Genomic DNA, 23,106 nt, shown 5'->3' on the forward strand with positions numbered 1-23,106 from the left:
CTGTGCCAAAGTGTTCTTAAAGACTGCTAAATTACTACGTGCGCATAATCCGTTACTGATCAAGGAAAACTTCGTTAAAGTAATAGACACACACATACGCGTATTTTATTGATTGAAGTGTTCGTAACAACGGGTATTAAGAATGGAAACCCTTCCGGTGATAAACAATCCGTATCCGGCCCTTTCAACGGTTCTGAGACAGCAGCAGCAACAGCAGCAACGATCGACGTCATTGGCGGAGAACTGGCTTTATGAGATTAAACAAAAGGGTCAGGACAACACCTACTACGTGATGGTGCAAAATGTGAAAGTAAGTCGACCGAACTGGACACTCCTTTTATCCGCCAAACTGCAGGAACATGTGCTACGAACACGTGCAACACCTCGCATCGGCTATCAAATAGAACGCCATTAAATCGCCATCGAAGGCAAGGTGTGCGATTTGTGTGTGATTTACCTGCGTTGTTCTACACTGCGCTACCGTTCGGTTTTCTTGGGGCTCATTAAATTTAAATTGCAGTGGCATGGTTGAGTTCGATTACTATTTCGCTGAAATTAAATCCGATAACCTTCACCCTCCCTACGGGGCCAAACAGCGCCCGGTAGCATATGGAGTGGCGTTGTTAAGAATGCGGGATAGTGTGTTGTTGATGAGTCATTGGTTTGGCTATAAAACACCCTTTTTGCCTTGTCAGCATACGCCTCAATTTTAGATTTGAGACTACGGTCTGGTCGTCCTATTGGAAATTAAAAAAAAAATACACCTCATTTTCTATTACTTCAAACCCACCCTTAACCAAATGGGAGTATCTCAAAATACATTTCTTCTAGCAAGAAAATTCCTCCCAATGGTAAAGAAATGGAAAAGAATTTGGCACAATTAATGAAAAATGACATTTTAACGAACCTCGATGGAAGCATGTATTTCCTAGATCGGTACCAACCTATTTTACACCTGTTGGTTGGTTACACCTTTACCGACCCGAGGTGTGGTCCTTGAACTCGGTCGTGTAGGTTCGCCCAAATATTTCATTGAAACCGGGACAAAGTTCGATTTTCACTTTTTTATTTTTCCGATCATGAAGCATATTTAAGAACCACTTTCGAACAGAAACCTACAGCTAGTGTCGGGTAGCTTAAAAGCTACAAAACACACACCCTACATCATGTGCTGCTAGTGAAAACATTCTGTTCCCTTTTCTGTACCACTTGATCAATCGAACAGCACCCGAACGCGTTGGTAACATATCTCAATCGAGGCCACGGAATCTTCCTCTGCGGCCGATCGTTCGTATTTTCAACCATGTGGCCATACATATACCATTCCGATGCTGCCGTTGTTGACGACTGGCTGGAATTGATTTTAATTGAGACAGGCGGCCAATCACGTCCCCCACTTGCGCGGTACCGCAAATGTATATTTTGCTAGTTTTAAAATGGATGCACAACCCCAGAGAAGGCAAATGTTTTTTTTTCGGACGATGGTGTGAATGGAGCAAACAGCAGCAACACCCAGGATATAAATAGAATATGTTAATCTGTGTGTTTTCGTTCCCGCAATCAATCGGCTCGAAAATAGTTAATGCTTTCTGCCCTCCCAGGAAGGCAGTACCATCCGTCGTGCCGGGCGGGCAATCGAGATTGGTCCAGGGTGAAATATGTTTTTTGTTATTTTGTTTGTGAAATAAAACGATAACTATTTCGAACGAATGCAGCTGCTTGACGGTACCGTGTGAGCGTTCGGTTTCCTTTTGCGAATAATACTTACTGATAATTGAAAATAGAAGGGACTGTTGGTCTTTATACCAACCGCGAATCGATTCCAATGTTCATTGACGCGCGAAGATGATCTTTGGATGACAAAAGTTGGACGTTGGGAATGAAAATTTGGCGATAAAATTTCTTCCTCATTCTACCTGTCTGTCACTATCGTGACGTATAGAGATTACTTTATCGCGTTGAAACAATAATAGAATAGGGTGAACAAGGTTGCGATAGCAAAAGCAAGAAGTTGTTTTGTTGCCTCGGAGCAGAATAACCAACTATGTACAAAACAGTGAACTCCTCGTAGGAGTTTGTACAGGTACACAGATATACACACGAGTGGTTTTATCTTATCTGTGCATCTGCTTCTTTTTATTACTTCTGACAATTACAAGACATGTTTGTGCGGACGTTTTGTTCCCCCTTATTGGTGACGTTTTTGTCTAGATCTTTTTGATTTTGTGAACCGGTTTTGTGGCGAATTGATTAAAAGCTTTGCACGTATGTATATTACGTGCCAAATAAAATTTGGTATTGATAATATAAGGATTTTGAAGGAGGTGTATGTGCTAAATGGCGCTGGTTCCACTCGATAGGATCGGGTATCAAATCCCATTCGGACTCGTCACCCCGTAGCATGGACTGACTCTCTAGCTACGTGGTAAAAACATAAGCCTAGTAAACCAAAAATGACAGGCATGGTCTTAGAAGTTTAAACCAAGAAGAGAGAGAGAACGAATATTTAAGGATTTTCTTTTATTGGGCACCTTTTTATTTCTTGTCCGTCCAGCAGAGATTGGTCCGTACTGGATGGCAATTGAACGCTCTTCCGTCATGAAGTGTTTCTAAATATAGCTGCCATTGATCGGATGCAGTTCAGTAAGGAACGCAAAATACTCTACTACCGCCGTTTAGTATCAATTAGCATCACAAGACAAAGCGGCTACCCGTGATCGAGTCGCGTCTAGTACGATCGGGTTTGCTTCGAACGTGTACCATGACGTTATGGTGATTCGTTTTTCCGCAATGTTGGCATGGTTTTGCGTCGCGTTCGATTGGCTTGTGCTGCGTCGAATGACGATCGCTGTGTAGTAGTAATGGTTTCATGTGTCGTGTGTAAAATATGGTACCGATGACGCCATCAAAAGCCTTTCTTTACCTTTTTCGTTCTTTTGTCAATGTTTGTCTCGAGCGGAGATTTGAACTGGGAGATCATTTTTTTCTGTAACGTGATCAATTCCTCACACACCGGAAGTGTTGATGATTCAAGCAATTACTAAACATTATTCGCTATTGACATTCGCGTCAACGATCGTTACGTGGGAAAAGTTGAGAAAGGGGAAAAGTACTTTGTCCCATGACCAGTTCCTTACTGCTTCCGATTACATTAAGTAGTTGTACAACCTGAATGCTAACTGAATGCTATGATGTGTTGCGTAGAGGCCAGTAATTGAGTGCTTTAATTAAAATAATATAAATAATTATCCATATATCAACAACTGATTTCAGGAATTTTATTAGAATGTATAGATTAATAAGTACAGTTGTTGGTTCTTTTTATACATTTGTAATAAGAAGACGATGGCTTATCAATTTAGTTAACATATTTGCTTTTCTTCTTGTTTTAGGATCTGGTCAAATCGCACCTTATGTTTGCCGTTCGCGAAGAAGTTGAAGTACTGAAGGAGAGGATATCCGAGCTGATGGATCGCATTAACCAGCTCGAGTATGAGAACAACATTCTCAAAGCGAACGCATCCCAGGAAACATTGGCGCAACTGACGACCGGCGGTAGTAACGTGACAGCCGCGCCAGCAGTTACAGCAACAGTGACACAGCAGGTCACGACGGCCCCTACCGCCAATGCCGGTTCCACCAAAGTACCAACCTCCTCGGCAAACCCTGCCAACGGTTCTGTTTCCTAAGCTTAGCGTTCCAAACCAGCCGTTAGACGTACACTTGACATAAAGACTATAATTACTACTACTACTACTAGTACTAACCGAATCAAGTAGCATCATCACTGAGAGAGCATCCTATGCGTGTAGAGAAGCCGCAGATATTTCGGGTTAAAAGAGCTCCCGCTCAACGCTACTCGAAACTATTGGAACAAAATAGGTCCACATCCTACGTTTTTGCGATGCTTCTTCCTAGTCCAGCGGGTAACTGACTCTCTGTGATTGTTGAAGTGAGCGGACAGAAGTGTTCCCACTCCGACACTGGTTGTCTCCGGAAGGAGAAGCCTTGTGTGAGCTGATGCTTTTCGATACAGCAACTTCAATTCCAAGTCCCTGTTTAGTATTAACGTTATTGCACACCGAGACCCGCGCGGTTCATGTTTGCACATTAGCTCGAAAGTGGCGGTTCGCGTCACCGAATGCCGGTTCGGGTTTGCAGAAGTGGCAGCAAGGTGAATTGAACAATTATACGTGCACCCACGACTCGCGGATATATCTAAGGATCAGCTAAATGAGAATATGGAACGTTTCATTTAGCTAATTCGACGATAGCGGAAAATGACGCCAAACACACTAGAAATCGAAGCTATACAAACATGCGGCCGTGGTTGCTGCAAATGTGTAGACGAAGCACGAATAGTGAAGGAATCCCGAAAGAAGAATCTAACATAATGTTGCCAATGGTAGTTGAAAACAAGTAGCTAAGCATTCTCAAACCCGTATGAAGCGTAGCACCACTTCGTAGAAGTAGGGGGTTAAGGTAATGTTTATTGGTTTATAAAGCTGAACCATTAACCATCTCGACCAAAAAAAAGGCATCGAGTAAAACAGCAAGGCGACCAGTAAAAGTGCAGGCCTATTTAGTTGAAACGATAGAAGAATAACACACTCACACAAACAGTTGTCTAAATTTTATATGGTATAGCTTGGCGCACGAAATACAAGCAACCAGATTGTGTAGGGATGGAAAGACAACAGGTTAGCGAAACGTTGCAGAACGCGGAAAGAAGCCAACAAACGGAACTGAGATACGTTAAAATGTGATTTAATGATAGGAAGTGACTAGTGACAAGTGAATAAGGCAAAGTGTTGTTGTTAGTGGGAAAGCAGATCGCACCATACATTTAGCCGACTCCCAAAGCAAGTAGGTTATAAAACGCACCGGAGAGTAATAAACGAACGCCGTAACATATGCTGGCCGTAACTCAGCATTATTCAAACTATGTGCTTTTATTTCAAAGTATTGATATGTACTGTGTTTTAGCCTTTGGAGTTTTATCTACCTAGGTTGCGTCTTTTTGTAATTATTGGCCGTCACTGAAAAAAAAGTAAAGAAATATGCAGTTTAAAGTTTATTGGCTATTTACTTTTCGCTGGCAACTACGAAAAAAAAACGATCGCTGCCCCTTCGCCGGTCCGCACGAGTGATGTTACGCGAAGTAATGTAGCAAACAGCAATGATAGGACGACAGAGAGAACGAATCCTCCCGGCTACAGTTGTTTAGTACTGGTGGAAGTAATACTTTGTTAAATTATTTTCTTTTTATAGTTTTCCTGTTTGATCTACTAGTTCGTTGATCTTAGTGCAAAACCCATCAAAACATAAGGAAAAGGTGTATCACAAGAAAAAGCAGGTCTTTGTGTGAGTTACTAGGATCCGAAAATTCAACAAGGATTAAGAAAACAGCTGGTTAAAGGCAAATAAATGTGATTCGTTTGTACATAATGATGATAGGGAATGTTTAACAAAAAAAAGAGATTTATCGAGCCGGAAGGCACGACGCAGAGTACCATTCACGTTCATGCCATGGGCGTCCGAGATAGGTATAGAGTATACATGTAATAAAAAAAACACTTCCGGACCGTAAATCGATTGGCAAGCAAGAAGTATGTGATCGAAAGGATCGCTAGGTGTTTACGGCCCGTGCTTTTTTATTGTTTGTGTTTTTATCCCGTGTCCGTAGTCTAATTGGTACCAAGTACCAGGCGCCTGCACGGAATCAAACGAAAGTAATAAAAATCAGCTACTGTTATCATTGTTCCGTACCGCAAGCAGAACACAGAACCATGCAAAAACTGACGGTCGTCGGCACTACTGTACTAGTGGCCCAACACTCAACAAATTAATTCAACTCTGAAGCGTGCCGTGCTGGTATAAAACAAGTAACAAATCAAGTCACACATACATGAATGCAAGCACATAGCATCATATTTAAACACCGTAAACAAGTATCAACACACACACACGCATTCGAACGATCGTTTTGAAGAATAGGATATGATAAGGATGAATGTTTAGCAAACCACTCAAGTTCATCTCGCCTCATATGTTATATATTTTTATCGAACAATGCAACACAATACGATGTGAACAGCATGGTGGTTCAAGCAACCAGCAGGCTAATGGATTCGAAGAAAAGAAAAACAAAGTCATGAAAGCATAAATAGTAGATTACCCTTATTGCTTGTCAACCGCGCCTAGCGTTTAAGTTTAATAGGAAAAGAAAAATCCATTTAATTAAAACTCCTACTCGCAGGGTTAGGAAAACAATAGAGACAGAAAACTGAAGGGAAGTTACACACATTAACGGATAAAACAAGACGGCTGCATTGTTTTAGCATGTGCCTGTAGCAACGGTGAAAACATTTAGCTTCTGCTTTTTGTTCGAACAGAAATGGTAGAAATATTGTTTCCGATTCTATCGCTTTAATTTCCTCGGCGAAAGCATGTCCCCTTTTATTTACATTGTTTTATTTATTGCAACAAAAGGTCCTATCGAAATAATCCTACTCTAATGCAAAATAAAATACCAAAAAAAGGAACAAAAACTGAATCGAACCTACTATATTGCAATGGCGTGCTGACGCCATTAAAGGAAGGAAAAAACATGAAAGTACTGAAAAAAGAAACGGATTATAATAAATCAAAATACAATCAATTAAAAGTATTGCCGGTTGTGAAATTTCAAGAATCCGAAAAATATAAAAGCTTAGACTCGATTGGAATCTTAAAGACTGTCAAAGAAACAGAACAAAATCTATACAAAACATTATAACTTAGCGATTGTTTTGCTTTCCCTTAACAAGTTTCCAACAGTTGTAAAACATGTTTTTTCACTTTAATTTTTATTAAAGAATTTTATATCTACTTCCTTTGCGTTGAAGTCTTACCGATAGGAACTATAAACTTTATTTTAAATATACTCTACTAACAACTTCAAACTATCGTTGCGCTATATGCCATTGGATCAATACCTATGAGCAAACTTTATACTAGCATTTAAACTTAAAAATCTGTTTCCGGACTCATCGGTCGGCCGGAAACATTTCGTGATTGGAAAGCGAGCCCACTTCTTCCCGCCTCCGTACTTTCTGGTGACATAGCCCGAGGAGAAAATAGCCCATCTCGGGCATAATCACGCCGCACTCCAGGGTCAGCTCTCGGGCTCGATGGCTGTTGCTGCAGGCGCCCTACCATCGTGGAACGATACTCGCTTTCATCATCGCTGTCTGTTTGGCCGCGAGGTAAGCTTGTCGCTGACCGGAAGTCTAGCTGTTCATCGATATCGCTAGAATTTTCTCTCTTGGGCAGTTCGCGCACCACCTGAGCATACGTTGCGGAACTTGCAGCAAGTGGTGAAATTGATCGAACCGTTGGATAGGAGGGTTGGGAGTTCTGAATTGTGTGAACCGAAGGTACACCTTCATCGGCGATCAGCGTTTCCGATTGCATGATCGTTTCGGAGGTCGTCGAACGATCCACCGTGTCTGCGATGGGATAAGTATTATTCAAGGGCATCATTTCCGTCATGGTTTGTGTCCTGGCTGGCGATATGAAACGCATCTCGATTGGATCGCTGAAGTGAATATGAAGTAATAACGAAAAAAGTGTTTTTTGACAGGTGACACAATCACTTACCGAAGTAGTGTCTCGTCGTCTTCGCCATATAAGGACATATCCTTAACAAAGTAGAACACCACCATCTCGAAGATTAACCCAATTATGATGAACGCTGCCGTAATCATGTTGAGGATATTTCCAAACGTTGGCGTCTCATGTAAGAAGCATTGCCGCTCATTTGAGGACCAAAACTGACAGGTGTGAGCTATAAAATATAGAAAATATAATATTTTCCCACACCATACAGCTTGTATAGCAGAACAAAAACGTTGGAAACCCGATAACTTACTTGCCACCACCTGATAGATGGCTGTCCCAGGTAAATGTACCACCAGTCCCACCAATGTCAACTCCACCGCTAGAGCCATCGCCTTGTCTTGCGTCAGCACCGAGCGCAAGCTGATGATCACCTTACCCGTCAAGCCCGAGGCAAGCAGCATCGCCACAATCACCGTCAACACCTGAAACACGATCCAGTACGGTTGGCAGTCGTCAATCCCGCAGGCACCCTCAGTTGCATCGCCACCGCTCTCCAGCACAATGTCCACATCAACGCCGCATGAACAGTTGCGATATATGACGATACTGTTAATTTCTTCCCTGTCCTGGCAACCAGCATGGCACGGTGAAAAGTATGTGAAGCGACTGTCTATAGGACAGACCGGCGTAAAGGGCACATTTTCCGTACAAACACAATTGGACGCACAGAACGGTTTGATCAGCTTTCGGCCACGATAAGCGCCAGCAATCTGTTCTTCGCCGCAAGAGATGAAAATGTATGCTGAAAGTAATGGAAAGGTTAGTCTTCCAACGTACTTCATAAAATATTTTTTGAAGTTAGTCTATTTCAAAGCAATTGTTGTAAAACTAACATTGAAGTAAAACATTGTTTATTGACGTAGTTATGCTACTCTGTAACAGATGGCGCCACAGAAAAAAGCATGGCAAATATAAAATTTTAGTTGTTTGTGGTTTCTTTTGTATTTGCATTGAAAGTAATCGTTTTGAAATTGCTGATTCTAATAGTGATCAATCATCTATTATTTTCACTAATCACTAAACCAACATCAATTTATTTAGTTTTGAAAATTCATTGAGCGCTGTGAGAGATAAAGTATCAGGAAGGGCTCATACATTAAGATGCAGCAGTTTCTGAATATGATTTCATCATGGTTTAAGATGGAAATGGTGCCAGTCGTACATGGCAGGAACAAATCTCGCCCGAACTATCTCCCACTAAGGCCGACTTGACTATCTCGCGAAGGATAATTAAAGTCAAGGCAAACCAGAAATCGCAGGCCAAGACCTCTTGAGGTTGTAGTGTCACAAAATGAGATTAAAAATATGTCCTTTATTCGAAAGTAGTACAACAATTAATTTTGTTGATGCTTGTTCTGGCTGATTGACATCATTTTAAGTTTGTTTAATTTTCCTCAATTTTTGTGCTAAGCTTTTCGGCCTTTTAAAAAGATTGCATTGTACATACCTATGAATAAGGCTGTAGCCAGTACTCCAACAAAAAGGTTCCATCCAGCTAATTTCCTACAAAAAAAAGCAAAAAATAGAGCATATTAAAAGGAATCAATTATTAATATTTTCTATTGGTGCTTACGATCAACATTTCCTATTTGTGCAAGGTTTCCTTTTAATAACCATTTATTGCTTGAGTTTGGCCATTGAAACGCAGCTCTTTTATGTAGCAAACCGGGGAATTATATTAATTAACGACAGTTATCCTCACGGTTATGGCGGTTATGCCCGACGGATAAATTAGTTGCAGTGCCTTGAACAACTGCACTGACTTCAAAGACAATGTAGAGAGTTTAATACGTTTAATTAAAATTATTTAACCTGTTTTGCTACGTTGTCGGTACGATGCTATTACTAAATGCTCTTTACATTATTATTAGCAAATGTAACAATTTATTTTTGAATAAAGTTTTACATTTACTGATTTGTAATTTATATTAACTGTTCAAAATGTTATTTTCTTAATATTTAATGATTTAAGAAACACTATTTTTCCATCGTCTCCAGCATCCCTGAGATTCTTCCGTTTGTACAGAGAACATTCACAACACAATACATAAACGTTACATACCTGGCCGAAGGATTCGCGCTTGCGATGACGAGTGCCGCGACAATGACACCCATAGCAGCCGCGAATGGTCGTATCAGGTTGGTAATCAATCGCGACGCCCACTCATCGTTGATACCGTCAGCGTGCGATGTCGGCAGAAAGAATCGCGACTGCAGATAGGATTGTTCATGCGAATGGAAGTTCACCATGCCGGTCTGGATGAATACCAGCGCTAGCACATTGCAGAGGAGTATCTTGTTGGAAAAGACGCGTCTCACCGTGGACCAAAGCGAAATATCCGCGAGCCATTTGTCGGCGGTGGCGATCGATTGCATGCTGTTGTTGGTGGCCGTTTCAACGATATCGTTTGCCGCTTGCCGTACCATCGTGGCGAGCAATCGTTTGGGAAAAAGTGAGATGATGAAACCGAGCAGGAATGTTAGCGGCCCTATGATGGCCCATCCGAGCCACCAGCCGAGTGTGGTCGCTCCGACCGCTAAACCGATCGCAAGTCCAAGCTGGGCGCCCCAAATGCGAGCCGCTATGACGCACCCTGCCGAAAAGAGGTACAATATGATGTTCGTGAATACCGTATGTTCGTACCTTTTGCGAGGGATACGCACCGATCAAACCAGGGCTGTGATGTGTCCGCACATTATCGTCAACATAGCTGATGCCAAGAGTGTAGATGGCAACATTCGCGAGGCCAATCAATATCTGTGCGATAAACATTAGCACCAGTGTTGTAATGGCGTACGGCCGATCCAATACCAACTTGGCCGATTGCTCCAGTGTGCAAGTTTTGTCCATGTTTAGTGCCTCGATGGTGTTGCTTTCCTCCGTGCTGTACAGTAAGAGGTAAAACGCATTAATAACTTAATAATGACCTTCCATAACACGATTCATAGAGACCGGAAGATCACTATTGATCGTGCACAAGCCTTTCACACACAAAATACTAACAAATTCAGCATAAACACAATTTTGATCACTGTTTCGAAGGAGGGGTTTTGTTTCTAAAACCCGGCTCCACGTTATCACTCACTGCGTACTCACTTGTGCGTCAGCGTCGGTATTATAATCACGATCAGACTGATTGCCTGTAGCATAAATATTCCTCCCAGCCATGATATCCGATGAATGCGATTGCCCCAATAGCTTACTAGCAACGCAAACACGCCCTGGGCAACACCGGCCATTACCAGCAACCAGTCCAGGACGATCGGATCGAAGCTTAGCTCACTGGCAGCTTGATGCGCCGCCAGCCGGAAGTAGCTTTCGATGCCACCGCTGACGAAAGCCACCAACGACAGACATATTACGAAGGAGGTAGCGGTGCCAAGTCGTATACAACCTGGACCATTACAACAGCTGCATGCCGTCACACCGCAGTCGATCGAATCTGTCAAAAAAGCGGTACAAATTCCGAGCGCAGAATGGGTTTAGTACGAGGTAAGCAAGCGCTGATAACACGACGCTATCTACCGAACATTGGGCGCGGACCTGACTACGCAACCTGCGGGCTGGTGAGTAATGTAGTATCTCCCTACCGTACTCACCTTGCTTGATGTTGTTTGCGTTGGCCTCTATACGCGGCTGTCGCTCGTGGTTGCTTAGCAACGATTCTTGGCGCATCATTTTGTAGATTTTACAAGCTGGGTTCCGTTTCCTTAATCAAACACCATCCTGTCTCACAAATTTAGTATCGAAACGTTGTAAAGTTAATCCTGAATCGCCGTCGCCAAATTGCCAGAATTACTACGTGCCCGTGGATTGATTCACAGGCAAACTCTTACTGAACCATGCAATCGGTGAGGCAAGTTGTGAATTCCACATTATCTTATAGTACTGCCACCAACGTTATCTAATCTTATCGAAATGGTTTTACTCTTGCTACAGTGACACTGGGTGGTTCTGAAAATGCGCAAAAACGCGACCTTGTGTTAGAAATTTTTGTTAACTTTCCGTTACGTTGAACCTCTGTTGGTACACCTTAAATACTCCAAAGATGAAGTTGTTTATTTGAAAGTTTATTTATTGAAATTTTGTAGATTCTTCAGAGTTGCTCAATGTTTCACCATATAGAAACATTCCATCACAATACCTAACTCGTGACGAGTAACAGTCATAGCTGTAGGTCATTCATGTATGATTTGCTAGGTCAAATAGCCTTTGAAGTTCCGAAAACTTTTACCTGATTAGATTAGATAACTAATATTTCCTATAACGCACAGATATCATCAAAACCGATATTTGATATCGTTAATACGTTTTTCAAAATTCCTGCACGTACAATATTAAAACAGAATACTACATAAGTGACTAACTTTTCACATTCACAAAAGCCAAAGTTTAAAGTAATAAAAAAGGCGAAAATGAATTGTTTTTTTCATAAATTCATTTGCATACAGAATAATGATGATATTAAAACTTTGTATTTAAAAAAAAAACAATTCCCTTTTGTGTGATACAACTGCACATCTTCGTATCTTAGGTAATATATAGTACAATGCACAACACGGAAAGATGCTGCTGTGGCCCTTATTAACCGGTCCATATTCGTGTAGACTCACAACGTCGATCAGTGCTTTTCAATCATAAATTTACGGCATGAAAGTTATGGAAACGTTTCTTGTTGCGCTAGTTATGCCGAATGAGAAACTCAATCCTTATGATAGCGTATATTTTTTATATATAATACGGTTAGAACGTATTGGTATAAAGTTAGCCTTTCGTAATTGGCAAATTCCTAACAATAAAATTGATATTGAAGAAAAATAAATACATAGTTCTGAAAAAAATATATAATTTTAAATTCAATAGTAATATCAACGTAACATTTATATCACAGTAGACATCATAATAATTACTAAAATGATGTGTTATAAATCTGTTCTCCATTCTTCTCATAATCATGTATTTTTCTCTTTATCTCTTATTGATGTTGCTTTCGTTTACGAAAAGGTTGACTGTCCGAAATTTATTTCACCCTTTGCTGAATAATGGCTCTTCCATTTTGGGTTCAGCAACGAATGTTGTTTAATCGGTCATTACCAATTTACTAGTGTTGAGTGAATCTGATCCGGATACATGAATCTGAAAGAACTGAATAAGTGACTCTGAATCCCTGTTCTGAACATTAATGAATCCTCAAAGGCTTATGCATCCTTAAAGATTCCAATGGAGAACTGGTGATCCTCAAAGATTCGAAGAGAAAGCTATAAATAGCAGGCAACGCAAGATATCCCTTTACGTTCTAATGCCACAAAGGAAACAGTTGTAAGAAAACAAAATTCTGCTCAATCGATCTTCATAACCGAATGCTATCAGTACTTAGACTATGTTTTCTTTTACTGTGGAACAACAAGAGGTCTTGATAGTTTAGAGTACGCCCAGGGTTGGATTTAGTACCGGTCCCATCGGGTGCGAAAGTCTGGGGCCGCTACTATACCGGGTCGGTCATTTCGGTTATTTCTTTTGTAAAATAATAACAATTTTTCTGAAGCCAAACACGTTAATGTGTAAATGTGTAAAATCCTAACACCTTAGAGATATGATTTTATTAGGTTTTGTAAGCCCAAAAGCATTCTTTAAGGTGTCGACTCATGATTTTAATGTCTCTTCACTGAAGATTCATATGAATGACATTTTTCATAGGATTATTAAAGCACAATACTAAAATTAAATTACCAAATACAACAATACAGAGAAGATAAATTAAAACTTATATCATTTTACTTAGCAAACCTCAAAGCTGGGGTTTACAACTTTGACATCACAAAAAAAACTACGGCATAAACTTAGTGCAATAGTTTATATAGGCCCAAACTATCATTCCTGTTAAGGCCTCCCGGGAGCTTGCATGATGATCGATCGACTGCTCGATCGCAGCACAAAATACAATAAGAATAAAAAACCATATGTAGAATTGGTCGATCAGTCAACAATAATTAGCTATAAAACCGCAAAATAGTGTAATAAAATTGGCATTCACCAACAGAACGAGTCAGTGATAATTACTCTTTAGTCGGAGTGACCAGCGCATATCTAGAGAAAGGCGTTGCGAGGTTAGCACGCGACAGTATTTCATATCAACCAATTTCTTCAATTATGATTCAAATACTAACGATTGAGCATCCCTGACACCGCTTCGCTGCAGCGTTCATTGGCCATCGGAAGCTCTCATTCTTTAGTTTGAGATCACGTCCCGTGCGCACTGCAGGCACATTTAACAAGTGGTCGAGCAGCTTTCGAGCGCGATGTCCCGCGGTGCCAATCGAGTGAAACTTCCAGACCAAGTGACCAAGCTGGTCGACGAAATATCCAAATAAAAATGTGTGCACAAAGTTTGACCCGCCGTACTTGAAGCTTTTCTTAAATGTGCTTATCGATTGTGCGCGGTAGTGGATGTGTGTGACACTTAATGCGAAACTCAAAGTCTTCACATCTTCACAATACAAATGCATGCTTGTGCTGCTTTTGAGGCAACGCAAAATACACTAAAGTAATGAATGTGACAAAAATGTGCTACATAATTAAACACTTTAAATCCCATTCGCAAAATCATTTTACCAATCGCGCTCAGGCTCAGGTTTCGTACGGTGATCAAATTACTGCCACGGTTCTATTGTGCGCCTACTCAACGCCACAAATTTCCGTCCCTTCGCGCGTTCTCTGTCGGGTGTGCGGAAGCACAGATGCGCTGATGTTATTATGATAATAGTGTGAAATTACTACTGTCCACTGTAGACACCGACGCTTGTGACGCTTGTGGGCCACGTTACCGTTTTGTTGTCGGAACGGGTTTTTTTTATTCATTTGGAAACATTTTTTTTTTCGGAACCATGCTATGCTCACATGAGCGCATCCGTGCTGTAGAGTGTTCCACGTGTGTTCACTATCTAGAAACAGCGTGACCGCAAAAGAATGTTCTCACTACTCGTGTTATTACTGTAGCTCGTAGCGCGGATTGTAGTGGATAAAGCTGACCTACTGATCATCTGTCGTGCCGGAACGCTGTCCCATTGTTGCTGGCTGGGATGAGTGGTGGAAATTTTGAGATTAAAAAAAGTAAAATCCAGCATGCAATACTATGAATTAAACGTTATCCAAAATGATCACCGACAAACACACGAACACGATGGTGAAAAAGCTAATGATCATGAAGATTTCCAGAACATCCGCTAATTTGCAAAGCGGCGCGTTTGCATGTTTGTGATTGTGTGATAGACTATTTTATAGTCGTTTTTTCTCATAGTTTTCCGATATTGATTTATGACCATGTTTGAACGAAAAATTTGAAGTGTCATACGTGGGCAGCAGAGTGCTTTAAAGATCGTGCTTTAAAATAAATGGTGGAAGTACCTATTGTTTAACATTATTTAACAAACGCTGCACTGTTTGCAGTTTATTCAATACGTAACAAAGCTCTGCCTAGCCTTTTTAAGATGTTGTTTTTTATCTGTTCCCATGTTCAGCGTTCGTATGAAGTAAGTTGTTTCAATCACTTAAATTACTCTTTGCGTCACCCAATGCGCTAGATCGTAACCGCCGGTGTATTGACATTTGCGCTCATTTTCTAACACGAAAAAGGTATTGAACATGTTGAGAATGCCTACGGTTGGTGTTGGAGTAGAAATTCTAAAACCGGTTGTACGACCTTTACGCATTATGTTCATACAGCTTCCCAGCTCATCATCATCAGTGGTAGCATTACTGAACAAGTTTTCAATTTGTTTACTGCATCCATGCGTGTAAACACGCAAAACACGCCACAAGAAGTAAAAAGTGGCTAAACAAAAAACTAAAGAAAAAGTTTGCTTTTTTCGCATTCAATGATAATCGAATGGAAAGACAAAAAAGTAAACCACCCGTTACTGGAAACATTCTACAAAAGATTTGTAATTTCATTGGATCTTGGATCTTGAAGTGAAGTGGGAATTCTAAAACGAAAATCTCATGAAAAACTAAAAAGAAACTAGTCTAACTACTAAAACTAAAACCATTTATTTGATCAAGAACGATCATCGTGTTGAATTATGATTCTTTATGTTGCTTTAATATAAAACTCTCCCTATATATGGAGAAGGAAAGCCATTAGTCGTAGATCAAGCTTATTTGTTAAAGTTTTAGTCCCAAAAATAACATTGATAATGTTAAATTATGCCAAAAAGTAATAGTAAAAGCCTTATAAAAGAAACCTTTTTTTAATTATTAAAATTCCTTTTCAGACCATTTTCATTGTATAATCATAACAATCTCTTGAACTTTCCTCCTAAAACTCTAGTGTTTGTCATGTTCGGACGTTAAATGCTATTTGTCGACAACGCAGCATCAAGTGCAATGGTTCACATCTCGTGCTATTTGTACTGAGAACGACTCATGACATCATTTCGAAATTTTCTACGGTTTGATTTTTTTTTCTTTATTCAGGTAGAACGGCCTGGTCGTGCTAATACGGTTTGAATTCTTAAAAAAAATAAATACACTTTGTTCCTGAGTCTAAGAAACATTAATCATGTTGAAGTTTGTTTGTAGAAAGTCCCTGAGTATTCCTGAGTCTAAGAAGAACTAATATGTAGTTTTGTAGTAACTAATATGTACAATATGTAGTTTGAAAAAAGTCTGCAAGACTCTTTATTTCTGAGCCTAAGATCAACTAATCATATTGAAGTTTGTTTGGAAATAGTCTGCACGTATGTCCTCAGCACTACTCCTTGAATTGCTATTATCTAAATAACCGTCATAAGTTGTCGATTATCATCAAAATGAGAGGTTCCTTTCCACACTAAAATTTAAAGGACTTCCTTGTCTGAACCAGTCTTTGTTCGTTTTTTTTTATATCGAACTTCGATACACGATCGTGCGTGCGTTTCACAACGCTTGTTAACTACCACGATAACGTCCACGTAAAAGCACAAGCATTGTTAGTACATTTCTTAGCTGTCCCATAAGGCAAACCAATTTCGATGGCATTCATTTTAAATTACTAAAATAGTCGACCCCACACAAAGCATACCTCTTTAGTATTCTGTGTGCGCACAGCGAAGCAGGAAATGTACGGCAAATCCTGCCAGGCCCGATAACATCCTTTCCCTTTTCAATTTTTACACGCGTTATGGACGTAATTTAGCAGCGGCTTCTTATCGTGTAAAATTCACCTGATAGTACAGCAACAAATCTCCCGAAACCCTTCACCATACATTCAATGGCAGTTATCTCCGTATTATCTCCTCCAACGCGACAACACATTGACGCGTATCAATAAAATTAACCCTCAATGGGAGCAGGTGTCAATACCGCATCATCAAACCCACAAAGCACTTACACACCTACATGAATGAACAACTAACTATGCGCCATTGTTCAAATTATGCATGCTTGGGTAGAGTGATGATAGCCGGACAGGACAGGTTGTTTTGGTGTTTCCACGAGAAGTGGAACTCTCGTCGCTACCATGGGCGGTCTTGTCCAACAATGGACGGTACCCTATATCGAACCATCCTCCAGGCTTTTCGCTGGATTGTCATTGCCCATCAAAACGGTCACGATGAAAGACAAATAACAAAAAAAAACTGTCCATTCATTGCCTCCTTCTGCTCTGCGCCCCATTACCGTTCCGACCCACGGGACCTGAAACAATTCCCCCGTTACACTCTTCTCCGATAAATGATCTGATTATCTCGCAGCCAAACACGGTACGGCCGTTCGTATCAGCACTTGTCCTGTGAGCGAGGGCCCAACACCAAATATATCGCACCCTCTATCAATCAATCGGGCAACAGTCGTGCGCGGGATCGGTTGCCATCGTGGGCGAATCCACGGGAAAGTTTTCTTCCACCGTCCGGAGTGGCCTTAGCGGGCGGCGAGTTGCGTGGTCATTATCGAATCAAGCGCATCTTCCAACGTTTCGTTCCAGCCCGTTCGACGCACGCAATGATAAGTGATAGTGATTTTCGGGACTTTTGCAGCGAACTAACAAAACCTAACTGGAACCGAACGGACCGGTTCGCTCGTCACAGTAAGTGCAGTGCATAGGCTAGTACTTATCCCTTTTGGAAGTGAGTTCTACGGTGGGTGTTCAACAAGTGACGTGCAAGTGGTAGTGGAACATCGGACAGGTGGTGTTTAGAGGGCTGTAGTCTAGGTACAACGTTGCAACATGAAGTCCAATCAGCTTTGCGGTATATCCTGCTGGCATCCGGCCTGGCTACAGCGGTTTGCCACGCCGCGATCGTTTATTATGGTGTATGGGTTTCTCGGGACCGTGCAAGCGATGGCATACATCTACTTCGTCATCACACTCACCACGCTGGAGAAACGCTTCAAAATACCTTCCTCGACCACTGGTAAGTAGATGGGTAATTGCAAAAACGGATGCGGGACAAAAATGCTAATCGCTATTTTAATGGAGATGAACCCGTACCCGTACAGTCGCCTGTGCGTTACAAATACTAAGGAGTCAGTGGAGCGAATCTGTCGGAGGTTCTCTATCAGCAAAGGAAACCGATCGGCTTTATCATTTGGCACGTTCGTTAGTCGTCTAGACCGCGTATTGATATTGCTGTACTAATACCCTTGCTGTCAACGTCTTTATTGAGCGTTACCACTTGGCTGAAGTTTTTTTGTGATAATACCATGCGCCATTATATGTTTTCCAAAAAGGCATCCACTATTTCAGTTATCTCATATCTGATCAATTCCCAATTTACACAAAATTTTCCACTAAATATTTCACGCACACGCATCTTGGACAATCCTTTTCTACCACCAATCTGATCGAAACCCATCGCCCTATCGAAGGTGGAATTTGTAATGGAAAACTCACTAACCACAATGTCAATAACCTGTGCACAACTGGCTGTGATACAGTGGCCTCCACAGCGAATGGATTCCTCCGATAAGTTCAAGTAGTGTCGCTACTTTATCTACTACTCACCGTTCAACTACTGAACAAATAGCAACCTTAAGGGAAATCCTTGACGCGGAAGGCAAAAGACTGGATGGAAGGCTTTAAAATGTGAGTCGTTAAGCTGAATTGTTTCCCCTTTTTTGCTAAGCTTGTTGTGCGTTATGCAACGAGTACTCCTATCGTTACCAGACGCCATGTAAACGTTGGCAAAACGGACGAGTGTTTCAGTACTTTTACTCTCTCGCATGCTGATACACAGCTGCACAATGTTATCGATCGGTAAACAGCTGTTTTTCTTCGCTGATATCTGATAAAAGAAAAGCTTCTTTTTTTCTCTCTAATAGGACACCATGTCAACAAGTAGTACTGACACATTTGTGGAGGTTTTCTTCTTGCTTTTGTGTTTTCGCTCAACTCCATTTTAAATCTCCTCGTGTTAGTTGTGTGCATCTTCTTAGAGCCTTAGAGGAGCACTTAGTAGTTACATTTGGCGCCATTTTATTGGATGATTGATTGATTGGCTGATTGATTGATTGCTCACAATAGGGAAACGGCATTGCTTTATCGCTCCATAGCCAAAGCCTCAGTTGCCATTCAACATTTCCCGACGCTATAAGCTCACTGCTAAACCAAACTTAACAAACACACACACACGCAAAGAGATTAAATCAAATCAAATGACTTAACAAATCGTGCGTCTTTATTATTGCATGCTTTCCTATTGCAGGTATCATCCTGAGTGGTAACGAAATATCTCAGATCCTGCTATCTCTCATACTGTCGTACGTCGGCGGCCATCGGAACCGGCCTCGCTGGATTGCTTGGGGTGTAGTGTTCTGTGCACTTTCCTGTTTCATTCTCGCTCTGCCACACTTTATCTACGGTGCTGGCGATGAGGCACTCCAACTTACCAAGGAGTATATCCGCGAACGGGAGGAAGACGAAGCACGGATACGAACGCACCAAAACTACACATTCATGGTGAAGAGCACTAACCGGCTGTGCTTGGATGCGTCGTCACCGAAGGAATGTCTCGAGACAATATCGGTCGTACCGCTGGTACTGATCTTTCTGTCCCAGTTCGTGCTCGGTATCGGCAACACGCTGTACTATTCGCTGGGCCAAACGTACCTGGATGATAACACGAAGAAAACCAACACACCGCTAATGTTGGCGTATGCGTCCTCTCTGCGCACCTTCGGACCAGTCGTTGGGTTTGCACTTGGTAGGTAGAACGAGCGTTTCAAAGCCACCAGGGGAAATGGTGTCATAAAAGGGATTATCGTTCTTTTTTCCTTTCAGGATACTTTGCGCTTAAGATCTACATTGATCCCACCAAGACACCGATTATCGATAGCTCCGATCCGCGCTGGTTGGGAGCATGGTGGTTGGGCTGGATACTGCTCGGCGTTGCGATGATCATCTTTGCCTTTCTTATCGGTATGTTTCCGAAGGAGATACCGAAAAAACCCAAATCGGTGGAATCCAACACAAAGCGACCGCATTCCACCGTGCCAGTCATTCTGATGAACGATGCTGAAGCATTCGGCAAGGAGAAAGAAAGTCTTAGCAAACGACAACAGCGCACCGTGTCGGAGAATGCATCTGAGTTTGCCGAAAGCATTGTAGAGTTCCCGCAACTGAAAGGTACGAATGCAAGAATGTTCTTATGGACCAGCCGCTTCTAACGTTCGCTGCTTGATTTCCAGATTTTCCTGTAGCCCTGATCCGTCTTCTGAAGAATAAGCTACTCATGTTCAACATACTGTCCGGCATATTCTACATTCTCGGTTCTAGCGGGTACATAACGTTCCTAAGCAAGTACATCGAGGTGCAGTTCCATAAATCCACTGCTAACGCGACGGTCATAACTGGTCCAATAACGCTTTTCGGTATGGTAGCTGGATTTTTGATATCCGGCATTATCATATCGAAGAAAAAGCCTTCGCCCAAAAAGCTGCTTTTCTGGAACGTGATCGTCGGTGCGGGATACATGGCTGGACAGATATCCTACCTTTTCCTCACCTGTCCGGACGGTACCATGCCGTTGGTAAAGGGTCGGCTCAATCTGACGACAGACTGTAACAGTCACTGCCATTGCGACGGGATCCCTTACAGTCCGATCTGTCAGGAGGAAACGGGCATTACATTCTTTTCCGCCTGTCATGCCGGTTGCGATACGTGGCACATGACCGAAAAGTATTACGACAGTTGCTCCTGCCAGAATGAAAACTATTCACCAATCACAAAACTACCCTGGGAACGGTCGACAACAACCTCATACACACGGACGACTAATCCTTATGATCCTCACACCAATACACCTGGAACGGGTCAAGAAAGTACTACGAAAAGTTTGTTACCTTCGGTCACTATGAGTACTAGTTCGTCAACGATCGAACATCCGGATACAATGACACCTAGCCTCGGAACAGACACAATCAAATTGTTAGCTGGCAATGAACCAGTGGTCAACTATACTCTCTCACATGACGAGCTAAAGGAAGATCCCTACCTAGAACCTAAAGACGTTCCCGATGAATCTACTGCAAAGACTGAGAATAAAGAGGACGATGAAGAGACTACGGTGCCTCCTGTGACAGAAAACGTCCCCGAGGATGCTACAGAACCACCTGCAGAAGGATCCAGCAGACGAAAGCGAGCGGTGGAAAAGATTGATGAGCAACAACAATATTCGACAACAACCGCTTCGAGCCCACCGAACAGTATACTGTACACGGCGAAACTGATACCTGGTGCTTGTGTGAAAGGCTGTGCAATGGGTTTCTATCTGTTCTCCATCATCTCCAGCATTATCAATTGTTTGGGTGCATCGGGACGGATCGGTAACCTGCTTGTTAATTATCGGTAAGAAAGGGAGGACTGTAAATGGGTTACCCAGAGAGTGCCCTTTACTTCTATACTAACATGTCGCTTATCCCCATTCTAGATGCGTCTCGAAACAGGACAAATCCTTCACCCAAGGTTTGATACTGATGATGATCAGTCTGTTCGCGTTAATTCCCGGCCCAATTATTTATGGCAGAATCATCGACAGCACGTGCTTGGTGTGGACGGAAGAGTGCGGCAAACGGGGCAACTGTCAGCTGTACGATCAGAAACTGTTTCGGTATTATATCAACATAACAGCACTGTGTAAGTAATCTCCTTAACTGTTTTCTATCCTTTCGAGTGGATTTAGTTTGCCACTAATAACTTCCGAGATACGATCTTATTCATTTCAATTGCATCAACCCATATCAACAGGTCTTACATCAGTTGGAGTATTCTTCGATGGATTGGTATGGTGGTACGGCAAAACGTTAGACCTGTACGGGGAACGTGAACTAGCGGAACAGCAGCAACGACAGCAGCAGCAACAGAACAACAAAGTTCACCCAGAACCAATCAGTAATCATGCGTTTAAACATGATACGTGATACGCAACCATGCGCCGTGTGCGGTGGTATAACAAGCTGTGTAAATGTACTACTGTTAACATACATTTGATGTACTGTTTATGGTCAATAAGAGATAAGGGTTAATTTACAATAAATGGTATACGTCTTAATCATGTTAGGGATGCTGCTTCCATGTGTTTCTTTCGCTGAGGCTTGCTTAAATTTGAATCAGAAGGTAAGATTCGGCAACCCATTAAACTGTGTTAATACACGGCTCTATCAAATCGGGTCAGACGGGCAAATAATCACCGCTTACTGGTCCAGCACAAAGACATAAAGTTTGATGATTCAACGCTTACGACGTCCATTGCTCTCGATAGACTTGCTATTACTACATGTTTTATCACTTATAAAATGGTAGCAAATGTAATTAAATTTAGCTAATTGCACTCCTAGACTACATTCAATGGAGGCGCCTAATCTTTGAGAGGAAAGAGGCCACTAAGCCATTGAAATTGTACATGAGATTGACATCAACAAAGTGGTTGAAAGCAAAGTAAATTATAAACGATGATCCATTCATATGCGATCACTTACGTTTGGGTGGCATATATATTGAAGTTGCGTTAAAAAATACCATTCGGAATGTTCCCCCATATGGCGGAAGGACTGACTATGCAGCTACGTGATTAAAATGATCCGTTACTAGTATCCTCTGGAATACGTGTGTAGAGAACGGTATTCATTGGTATGCTCTCGCCCTGTTAGTGTAACTTGATGGTCCGTTTAGGAGGGACTTCTAGCTCTCACAAGTCTAATCATCGGTTTGGCTCCGTCCTGTCGCCCAAGCAAATTAAGGGAGAAGAAATCGGCTGATGGGAAAAGAATTCTCCAATAAAACATTTTATATCGTGACCAAAAGCGAAGATCGCAGAATCTACATGTATGAAAAGACTACAGTGTGATAGTCCTAGGTAAAACCCAGAAGCAGTGACCGAAAAATTGTGCCATTAGTAACCCGTTCAAACCACCAGCGATCGCACAGGATATCGAAATACACATAATAGATTTGATGACACTGAAGAAAGTGG

General features: G+C 41.7%; 3 protein-coding genes across 12 annotated transcripts in view; 2 read left to right on the plus strand and 1 right to left on the minus strand.

Moving 5' to 3' along the window:
• Positions 1 to 6,667, plus strand: part of LOC125763723 (protein bunched, class 2/F/G isoform-like) — a 43,020-nt gene extending 36,353 nt beyond the window's left edge. For all 9 annotated transcript variants that reach the window (XM_049427132.1, XM_049427138.1, XM_049427137.1 and 6 more), the window contains one exon: positions 3,393 to 6,667. In XM_049427132.1, the coding sequence (XP_049283089.1) occupies positions 3,393 to 3,689 (297 nt within the window). In that variant the 3' untranslated portion in view covers positions 3,690 to 6,667. The remainder of the gene's footprint in view (positions 1 to 3,392) is intronic.
• A 128-nt stretch (positions 6,668 to 6,795) lies between these two features.
• Positions 6,796 to 12,250, minus strand: LOC125763725 (solute carrier organic anion transporter family member 4C1). The gene is made up of 8 exons (XM_049427144.1): positions 11,263 to 12,250; positions 10,760 to 11,105; positions 10,327 to 10,547; positions 9,725 to 10,256; positions 9,110 to 9,165; positions 7,913 to 8,404; positions 7,642 to 7,828; positions 6,796 to 7,579 (listed from the first exon to the last, which is right to left on the minus strand). Exons 1-8 carry the CDS (start codon positions 11,339 to 11,341, stop codon positions 7,009 to 7,011), a joined length of 2,484 nt encoding a protein of 827 aa, XP_049283101.1. The 5' UTR covers positions 11,342 to 12,250; the 3' UTR covers positions 6,796 to 7,008.
• Positions 12,251 to 13,895: 1,645 nt separating this feature from the next.
• LOC125763724 (solute carrier organic anion transporter family member 74D) lies at positions 13,896 to 22,193 on the plus strand. Of its 2 annotated transcripts, none has more exons than XM_049427142.1 (7): positions 13,896 to 14,207; positions 17,622 to 18,051; positions 19,342 to 19,839; positions 19,917 to 20,261; positions 20,324 to 21,482; positions 21,565 to 21,770; positions 21,882 to 22,193. In XM_049427142.1, exons 2-7 carry the CDS (start codon positions 17,865 to 17,867, stop codon positions 22,052 to 22,054), a joined length of 2,568 nt encoding a protein of 855 aa, XP_049283099.1. In that variant the 5' UTR covers positions 13,896 to 14,207; positions 17,622 to 17,864; the 3' UTR covers positions 22,055 to 22,193. The 2 variants fall into 2 exon arrangements, with proteins under 2 accessions (XP_049283099.1, XP_049283100.1); XM_049427143.1 differs by having other exon boundaries at positions 13,896 to 14,038.
• Positions 22,194 to 23,106: the final 913 nt, after the last annotated feature.

The sequence above is a fragment of the Anopheles funestus genome, chromosome 2RL (assembly GCF_943734845.2).
Source record: "Anopheles funestus chromosome 2RL, idAnoFuneDA-416_04, whole genome shotgun sequence".
In the NCBI taxonomy this organism is placed as follows: Eukaryota; Metazoa; Arthropoda; class Insecta; order Diptera; family Culicidae; genus Anopheles; species Anopheles funestus.